This window comes from Anastrepha obliqua, chromosome 5 (genome assembly GCF_027943255.1).
Source record: "Anastrepha obliqua isolate idAnaObli1 chromosome 5, idAnaObli1_1.0, whole genome shotgun sequence".
NCBI classification, from domain to species: Eukaryota; Metazoa; Arthropoda; class Insecta; order Diptera; family Tephritidae; genus Anastrepha; species Anastrepha obliqua.
The window spans coordinates 120,742,116-120,752,520 of NC_072896.1; the positions used below are offsets into that span (position 1 = coordinate 120,742,116).

General features: G+C 36.5%; 1 protein-coding gene across 1 annotated transcript; it reads left to right on the forward strand.

The window, feature by feature from the left end:
- The first annotated feature begins 4,735 nt into the window (after positions 1–4,735).
- On the forward strand, positions 4,736–7,718 carry LOC129248470 (V-type proton ATPase catalytic subunit A-like). The gene is made up of 4 exons (XM_054888023.1): positions 4,736–5,029; positions 5,113–5,810; positions 6,431–7,408; positions 7,467–7,718. The coding sequence occupies exons 1-4, from the start codon at positions 4,825–4,827 to the stop codon at positions 7,557–7,559; spliced, it is 1,974 nt and encodes a 657-aa protein (XP_054743998.1). The 5' UTR covers positions 4,736–4,824; the 3' UTR covers positions 7,560–7,718.
- The last annotated feature ends 2,687 nt before the right edge of the window (positions 7,719–10,405 follow it).

The window sequence follows — 10,405 nt, forward strand, 5'->3', positions numbered from 1 at the left end:
CCATTTTTGTATTTTTTTTTACCAACAATTCTTTCACCTTTATGCAATTATTTTCTTAACCTTACTTATCATTTTTTTGTGCACAAAAGCTGGCAATTTCGACACATTCCTCTCAGTTCGCTCTCACAGCTCATCTCAAATTACGTCATGGAAAGTTACTTTTAAATTTTCGCTTTCTGTATTTTATCATTTTTTGGGCTCACCCTAATGTGAATATATTTTTGCACAAATACGTCTGCATTATTTGAATATATATTCCTAGAAACTTTGTGATACTACAAAGTAAGTACATATACGTACATACGAGTACATATATTGCTAAAATTTCTGTTCCATTACTCATATCGCTTTTATTCAAAAAAGTACTAATGGAAGCGCAACTTTTAAATTACTTGTACTTAGGTTGAAAAAATACGGCGTATAAAGAATGTATGAAAAGCTCTAGAGCTAAAAAAACTTTTTATACACACTTATAGTTGTTCTAAATATAGGGGTTTTCAATAGGGACCCACCGATACTTGCGTGGAGCTCAATCGGAGAATGAATCGGAATGAATTTTGTGTCAACTAATTTATTAACTTGAACAGAAACACATCCCAATATAAGCGGGTTATGAGCGGGCGCGAAAGGGTTAATAACTTCGCCTAAACTCATCTTAAAGCTTCGACAAGGATTTTACTTAATGTGATGTCATAATATTTAACTCACCCACACACATGCAAATAAATTTCTGATTAAAAACTTGTCCGAACCCCTCATAACTCAGTCCACTAGCTGCTTACATACATACATATGTATATGAAAAAAGGAAGGAACGTAAACTAGCCGTGGTACTCACTTTCATAGAAACATACAAATTTAGTACCAGTAGATTTCCATGGAAATGAATTTCTTTTATACCCACTCAGCCAGCAGAGAAAGTGAAAAAATGCATGCTACAGTGTCCTTGGCAGCACCGCATACTTACTTCATCAATACCTCGTTGCATTATAGTGAGCTTGGCGCCTTATACACAAGTACATATACCTACACATACTTATGTATATACGCCCACTAACATACGAGTACATGACAACTATTTCCCCTTGCTTTTTCGCTATTTCGCTTTTCTTTCTGTACCTCCAACGTTTTGTCCACCAGCAGTGTGCAAAAATGCGCCAGCCCTACATCACAGACGCTCATCAACACCTACTTTTTCTTGCTACTGCTGGTCCTTGTAGCATGTTGATGACCAGACGCAGCAGAGAAATTAAGTAATTTTGTTGTATGCCTCGTGACAGCGCGCCAGTGCAAGTAATTTTCATTTCAATGTTCGCGTTGGCACTGGCGCTATGTTGTCACAGTGAAAACGGTACGCCGTCGGCGCCTCAAATGCGCTACAATGTTGCAGACCAGTGCGTGGCATGCAACAGCATTGACCCTTACATCAGTCAGCCAATCAACCAACCGACCAACCAACCAAGCAACCAAGCAAACACTCTGTGTGGCATGGCAAGCAGACGTGTGGAAAGATGAACATGCGGCCAGATGGTGACTGGAAGTGGTAAATGTTCGCCGCGCTGCTTTGTGGTTGTAATAAAGAGATGTTTATGCCTTTGCCAGCTGGCGATGCCCTTTTTCATTAAACTTCAGTGTTTTCATTAATTTCTCTTTGCCTTTTGTTTTTTGCCAGCTCATACTTGGAGCTGCGAAAAAAAAATGAATGCTAAATGAGTGCTTGAAGTGAACCCAAGTGAACGACGGTAAATCAAAGAAATATTAAATCATCTTCCCACGCCCGCATACACAGCCGACCAGTGTTTCAGATTTTTTTCCTGCAGCCACCAGCAACCTGTCAATTAACGGCTGCCAAAGTAATGTTCAAAAATTCCGTAAATGTAAATTAAATTCCTTCTTAATCAACTTTGCTGTCAATCCGGTGTGACGCGGTAGATCCAACAACGGATGGCATTCCATTATGCTCAAGAGCACTCGTAATCGTTCACGAGAAGCGTGGCTTCGTTTTAAGAGAAATTACGTAATAAATTTTGGATGTTGTAAGTGGAGGCGTATGCCTTTAAATTGGATACCCTCGATTGTGCTAAATTCCATTTACAGTACGAATATGACGAGGAAGGTAATTATAAAACTAGTTATTAAAAAATGGAGCTTCTGAATGAAAACGGCGACTGGTGAAAGTGTAGTGGTAAAATATAATAAAATGGTCACATTTTTGTTTTAACGCTAACCATTTGAAAAGGATCCTCAAACAGAACGAAAAAAGACCAGTCCCGGGTGCCGAATGGAAGATTTTAAAAAAGGTATCCAACGGTTAAAAAAAGTGAATAAATTTTACACGCTAGCATAAGATATATACTATAATGTCAAATTAAAAAGAAGAAACAAAAAAAAAACAGTTATCCATTTGAAAAATATTTTCTTTCAAATTAGACAATATAATCCCTTACAAGAGAACCGTACTGAGAGAGTCTTATGCTGAAAACAGTGAACGACGTAAACGCAGTCCCCTGTCAGCTGTTACGATCAAACTAATGGGAACCCCATGTAAATGAAAAATTACTTCCTTCCGTATCGTAGTATCATATATTTTATCTCACGATTTTTGAAAATTCCCGTATAACCCTATCAGCTGATTGCTCTCTCACCACACAGTGTTGCCAAGTAGTACATTTCGAAATTTCTTACAAAATAAACTTAGAAAAATTATAATTTTTATTAAAAAAAAGTTAAAAACAATGTTGAATAATTTTAATTATAGATAAATGAACGGTTTGCATTTCTTGGACCTTGGTTTTGGTTTACTAAACAATGAAAAATTGTAACTGATAAAGCGGATGTGTGAAAAAGTGTGTAAGGAAAAATATCAATGACTAGCAAACCCGGCCCCCTTCGCTGGGCACACTAAAATAGAATAGATATGGTTTAGAACAGAAAATATATGGTTTTCATATTATTTATTTCTTTATTCTTTATTCAAGCGCTTTGGCATAAACAATATTTTTTGTTTTTCTTTTTGTTTTTGAGTAAATATAAAATATAAATTGAAAATCAGGAAAAAAGAAGATTGTTTTTAAATTTCAAATCAAGGCATATGAATAACTAAGAAACAATCGTCTTTTTTCCTGATCATCTATGAATTTTTCGTTTCAATTTATATGTTTTATTAAGCATTGGAGCTTTTTTAACCATTATCCATTTATTGTTTTCAAAAAAAAAAACGAAAAAAATTTCATTCACACAGAATTTCATTCGGATTTCACATTAAATTCTCAAATTTCGTAAGAAATTATTCACTGTTCCAAAATCCACTCCAAAAAAATTCACAAACAATTTTTACATGTAGCACTTACGTTTTTTCCTTATGGCATCCAAATCAGAAAGAAATATTGACACATTGTAACTCACACTGTCAATTTGACAGTTCAGTTCCGCCCCAAGGGTTAAAAAAGTAAACGACATTATGGCTGGTTCAAAAGAACGCTGTACCCGTTGCCAGTGCTCCGAATTACAACCAAACTTTACGAAACCCATTTTCACTACTTACTTAACAATGTGTGTAAGTTGGGTTTAATTCGGTGCAAAGACACGGCGGGTCCACGTTTTGGCATATATTTCGAGACCCTAGTCATCAATAGGTATGAAAATTACCCCGTATTAAAGCACTTATCAACAGCTTTCATTTGATACCCATATTGTACATACACAACCAAAGGTTACCCGGGTCCACGTTTTGACCTATATCTCGAGACCCCAGTCACGGAGAGGCATGAAAAATACTCTGTACTAAAGCATTCACCAACAGCTTCCATTTGATACCCATATTGTACGTTTTGACCTATATCTCGAGCCCTATTTCCAAAATAAAATATAATCCATGTTACTCGTGATGTAGCTTTCGAATGGTGAAAGAATTTTTAAAATCGGTCCAGTAGTTTTTGAGCCTATTCATTACAAACAAACATAGTTTTCCTCTTTATAATATTAGTATAGACAACATTGTGTAGATACAACCAAACACATACACAACAAACCGATGTATTGTGTAAATATGTAACTAAAAGAACGCAGTTGATCTCTACGGGATGAGTTTTGCTCAGTTTTGTGCTCGTTAGGGGCTGCGGTAAGGAACTGGGTACGTCGTTCACTGTTTTCAGCATTAGAAGCACATTAGAATGCTCCAAGAATGATAGAACACACGATGGTGCCTTCCGAATTCGCCGCGTCGTACGAGTCCATCGATAAACAAACAAAAGGAGGGGACTTTCTTGTTTGTGCAGCAGAAGAGTAGGCACAAGCAATGGAAACAACCAAACACGAGAAATTATACGCACACACAGACACTTTCTTGCCACGGCGTCCTCTGCATAAAAACGCAAGCTAACTGCATTTGGAGGCTTTATATTAATTTGTGCACTTCATACTCATTAGTTTGATTAGTTTAAATCTCACAAATCACAATATTACCAAGCTATTCACTGAATATTCACAAACATGTAATTTCTTCTTTTTTTGTTTGTTTTGTTCGTTTGTTTTGTATTGCGAACTGAGCTGATGTCAGACCTGTCAAAAGCGTCAAAAATTAAGTAACTGTTTTTTAATGGCGCCACCTTAGATACTCTCCTTGACTATATCACCTTTAATGAATTCGCCTTGGATAAAATACACATAATTGCTTTGCCCAAAATCTGGCAATACCGAAAATGTCATAGAATTTCAATTATACGTACGATTTTAAAAAGGAAAAAACGTTAGCTTAGAAGAAAATTTAATTTAATAATATTTAACATTGTCGGTGTTTTAAAGACGTTCCGTAATCATTTTGTTATGTCGTCGGAGTGGTGCACATGTTTTGATGACACAACATCCGAGCAAAACCCATGTAATTGCATTGAAAAACCACAGGAATGTGTTTGCGCAGAACCCCCTAAGGCGTCGGCTGCGGCGGCGGCGGCGGAGGCAGCTGAAGAAAGCTTCCGTTTCGAAATAGATGAGGAAAGTTATGGTCGCGTTTTTGGCGTTTCCGGTCCCGGTAAACTTTGCATTTGCTGAACAATTATTTATATACTGCCGTACTTTTCATTTATTTATACTCGTAACTTCCGTAATAATTAGTTGTTACCGCTGAGAATATGGCTGGCTCTGCCATGTACGAATTGGTGCGTGTCGGTTACTTTGAACTTGTGGGCGAAATTATTCGTCTTGAAGGAGATATGGCCACAATTCAAGTGTATGAAGAAACTTCTGGTGTCACAGTTGGTGACCCTGTATTGAAGACGGGCAAGCCCCTTTCGGTGGAATTGGGTCCAGGTATAATGGGGAGCATCTTCGATGGAATACAACGTCCGCTACGTAGCATAAACGAACTCACAAACTCCATTTATATACCGAAAGGCATAAATGTTAAGAGTTTATCGCGAGACATAGGCTGGCAGTTCGAGCCAGGAAAGATTTCTGAGGGATCGCATGTTACTGGTGGTGATATTCTTGGAGTCGTACAAGAAAACACCCTGGTGAAACATAAGATACTTGTGAATCCACATGAAAAAGGTACTGTGCTATTTATAGCACCCCCTGGTCAATACACTGTGGATGATATTGTACTAGAAACGGAATTCGATGGTATTGTAACCGAGCACACCATGTTACAAGTATGGCCCGTGCGTCAACCTCGTCCTGTTGTTGAAAAGCTGCCAGCAAATCATCCATTGTTAACCGGACAACGTGTATTGGACTCGCTGTTCCCATGCGTCTTGGGTGGCACCACTGCCATACCGGGGGCGTTTGGATGTGGCAAAACCGTTATTTCGCAGGTGAGAGTTTCACCCCAAATTTTACTTGAATTGCTTGCGGTTTGAATTCATTCCTTAGGTCCTGTTTTTCGTGCTATTTTAACTATACCTACAGTTAAATAAAGTTCAAACACTAAATGTTGCAATGTTCAACTCTGTTTAAAAATTCACCTCAGTTAGGCTAGTACTGGAAATCGGGCCCTTAAAAATGTTTGACTTTAATAAATAAAAAAAAGTAAATAATATAAAAATAAAACAATTAAATAAAAAAACAAATTTCACACAAAAAAAAACATTAATAAATTAAAAAAAAAAATTTTAATTTTTTTTTTATTTTTTTTTTTAAATAAAAAAAATGTTTAATTTCTATAAAATTTTTTTTTAATTTTTTTTTAATTTGTTTTAACTTTTTTTTGTTTTTTTTTTACTTTTGTTTAATTTTCTTTTTTTTTAATTTTTTTTTAAATTGTATTTTTATGTGTTTTTAATTTTTTTTAATTTGTTTTTTAACTTTTGCTTTTATTTTTTTTTTTATTTTTTTTATATTTTTTTTTATATTTTTTTTTTATATTTTTTTTTTTAATTTTCACTCAGTCATATTGCTACCTTTTTTGAAAACTTGCATTTTCACGTCCTTCTAGGCATTATCCAAATACTCCAACTCTGACGTCATTGTTTATGTCGGTTGTGGTGAACGTGGTAACGAGATGTCTGAAGTATTGCGTGATTTCCCCGAATTGTCTGTTGAAATTGACGGTGTCACCGAGTCCATCATGAAGCGTACCACTCTGGTGGCCAATACCTCCAACATGCCTGTCGCTGCTCGTGAAGCCTCCATTTACACCGGTATCACACTATCCGAATACTTCCGTGATATGGGTTACAACGTATCTATGATGGCTGATTCCACCTCCCGTTGGGCCGAGGCGCTACGTGAAATTTCTGGTCGTTTGGCTGAAATGCCTGCCGATTCTGGTTATCCAGCCTACTTGGGTGCTCGTCTCGCCTCGTTCTACGAACGTGCTGGTCGTGTCAAAGCTTTAGGTAACCCCGAACGTGAGGGCTCCGTTTCTATTGTCGGTGCTGTGTCGCCACCTGGTGGTGATTTCTCCGATCCGGTTACCTCGGCCACGCTGAGTATTGTACAAGTGTTCTGGGGCTTGGACAAGAAGTTGGCACAACGCAAGCACTTTCCGTCAGTGAATTGGTTAATCTCATATTCGAAATATATGCGTGCGCTAGACGAATATTACGAGGAAAATTACCCTGAGTTTGTTGCTTTACGCGTAAAGGTAAAGGAGATATTGCAGGAGGAGGAGGATTTGTCGGAAATCGTGCAGCTGGTAGGCAAAGCATCACTGGCCGAAACGGACAAAGTGACACTGGAGGTGGCAAAGCTAATTAAAGACGATTTCCTGCAACAGAATTCATATTCAGAATATGACCGTTTTTGCCCTTTCTACAAGACGGTGGGCATGCTGCACAATATAATCACTTTCTACGACCAGTCACGCAATGCAATCGAAATAACAGCATCGGATGAGAATCGGGTTACTTGGACCGAAATACGTCAGGAAATGGGAAATATACTGTACGAGCTGTCGTCAATGAAATTTAAGGTAAGTGCGATTTACCTTTCGTTGAATATCAAAGTAAAGAATTTTATTAATTGGTTAGGACGCACACAAAGATGGGGAACGCAGAATTAGGCGTGAATATAAAAAATTGAACGATGAAATAAATTCGGCATTTAACCGGCTATTGGAATGAATTGATTCAGTAGACGTCGTTAAATTTACTGCATTACATGTTTTAATTTTTATCAATTATTTATTGTTCTATCTACTAATTTCAAATAGCGTTTGATTATAAATTTATTTCCAATCAAAATACACGCAAAATCTTCTGACGGCGTGGAATAAATCAAAACTAATTTTTATAAATATTTAATTAACATAAATGAAAAAAAACTGTTACTGTTGTGGCGCTCACAATAAAAGCAGTGCGACATATTGCAAGGTCTTGGATGTTTATTTATTTTTTACTCTCAAAGTTTCATCAAAATTTCAAACTTTTTAGTCAGAATTTTTAGAAATAAATTTACACTTCAGCTGAAAGCTTCCGTTGCTAGCGCTGCATTATATTTTTGTTTATTTAACAATTTTAATGTTATTAAAGCTTTTAAAATAAAAAAAATAATAAAAATAAAAATTGTACTTACGAAAAAAAGGCGATTTGAGGTTCACCAATTGAGGTAATATTTTTAGTATTTGACTGCTATTGGATAGTTAGAAATTTTCTCCTGCGACAAGGCTGTTAATCCAACAACAACTAAAATAATATGGGTTTTTTGATGATTACACTTGCGTGCGCAACTGGGTCAAGCGGCTAAAATCGATATTTATTGATTTGTATCGAAAGAGATACGTTTATGCTTGTTTTTTTGCTTTATTAGTGTATGCATTATACATTTTTTTGAAATTGATTGAGAAAACAACGTAACCCTAACCTAACCTAACCATGAGATCCTCGTACTTTTATGACAGATTCACCATCATCTTTGATGAAATTTCATTTTGCTTATCTCTCAAAGGGAAAAATATCAAAAAAGTACATGAACGCAAAACCAATTACATTTTTGGCGAAAAAATTCACAAAAAAAAAAAGAAGTGCGTGTAGCGTAGTACACATTACACAAGTAAAACTTTCAAGGCAGACCAAGAAAGAGGAAGAGACCCGAGAGAGAGAGAGAGAGAGAAAGAATATATATCTAAATAAATTCACAACATTTGCAGAGAATACAAATAAACAAAATTTACAAAAAGCGGAGAAGGGTCGACCGGTGTAGGTAAACGTCGGACACAAACCGTGGCAACAACGTGCACTACTCCGCGCATAAATTACCGCAAGGCAATACCAATAAATCCAACGTCGGAAGCACTTTATTGTACGCACAAGCACTAGCAAAGAAACGGAAATAAGCGCCAAAAAGTAGGCAACAAAAAAAACGCCAAAAAATTGGGACCAAAAACGCCCCAAACAGTAGGCACCAAAAATATACTTCCTACAAGTTTGCACCAAGAAACAAGCGCCAAAAAGTAGGCAGTGTTATTTTTCACTTGAAATTAGCAACCACAAAGAAAAACTCAGGAAAAATAGCCTAAAGTATATCTAAGATATAGATAAGGTATAGCTCTCTCTCCTTTTCCTCAACCGTATATCGTTTTTCTCTCTCGCGGAACGAAAATGCCCAAAACGTTGCATGGCCTTACTTTCCATTATCGGTCGTCCATCGACGCCTAAGAAGTTTCACTTCAAAAATTCTTCCAGCACCGGAGTTTGTTATTGCCCCTGGACCGTTCCCCCCTACAATCAGTTGTTCTACGCAGCATTCGATCGAAAAATCGAAACTTTTGAAAAAAAAAATCCTTCGATCAGGCACGAGTTTTTTATGTTTCCAAAAGCAGTATAAATTAAATTGAAATCTAACAAGCAGTTTTAAGTTACAGTGATCACCAGTTCAAAAAACATAATTTTGAGAAAAACGCATTTAAAATTGCTTTGAAAATTCTGACTCTCCCTAACCCCTTAAGTATACTTAGATTGGAAGCCACTTCATCTTCTTCCAAGCACTTTACTGTATCAAAATTGAGTATATAATTGCCTATTTGAAAAATGTTCAGAAAAGTTGAGTAAAAAGTGTGAAATTTTGAAGAGAATTTACCGAATTTTTACAAATTTTATACAAAGTTCGAAACTAGGCTTTATACGCTTCTTTTGGTAGTATGGACTATATTTTTACAAAAAAAAAAATTTATTACAAAATAAACAATCAAAACATGTCAAATGAGGTGAGGTGTTCACTTTCTTTTGACGCTGACTGCATATAGTTTCCGATTCAAATGAAGCCAAACTCTGCCAGCGGAAAGCGTGATTGGAATACAGTAAGAATAATAATATCAACACCCAATGAGTTTGAACATAAACCCTCTTTGTTTGCTTTTACCTCAGCGCAGTTAAATGGCAAATAAATTGCTTTGAGCGCTGAAATGAATTTACAATTTTTGCATAGAATTGGCAAAAAATAATAATGAGGAATAACTACGAATGTCCAAGGCGCCTTTTTGAGTGCTTTAGTGTGCAGGCCATTTAATATATAGCCACCCATACACTTATCCACATAATTTGCAATTCAGCGCTTTTGCTGCTTTTTAGAATAGCTAAAGTGTGCTCTCTCTTTTACTGCCCACCAAATGATCTCGACTAGCTTAGACTTTACACTGTTATCCACTTGTTATCCCATGGCTAACAAATACATCCTTCAGTTGTAGCTGATAGTTTTTTCCCGCTGGCTCTGCCTTTCAGCACCTCGTCAACCCACTTTACGGTTTTATTCACACGACCGTCACCAGAAGTGAAGCCTTGGCAGGTTTATTACGCTATCAAAATCAAGCGCGCAACTGGCCGCATACTGCGCTTTTCATCACATGTGCAGATTTTCATGTTGAAATGAAATTTTCTTTGTTGACGCGCGCATTTTATTTTTATTGTGGCCATTTTATGTGTACGGTCAACCAACAACAATACTGACGCATATACCTATGTATGTGTGTATA

Coding starts and splice junctions, on each gene's coding strand:
- LOC129248470 (XM_054888023.1), top strand. CDS start 4,825: ATGTCGTCGGAGTGGTGCACATGTTTTGATGACACAACATCCGAGCAA. Junction 5,030..5,112: donor TTTTGGCGTTTCCGGTCCCG/GTAAACTTTGCA, acceptor CGTAATAATTAG/TTGTTACCGCTGAGAATATG. Junction 7,409..7,466: donor TGTCGTCAATGAAATTTAAG/GTAAGTGCGATT, acceptor TTAATTGGTTAG/GACGCACACAAAGATGGGGA.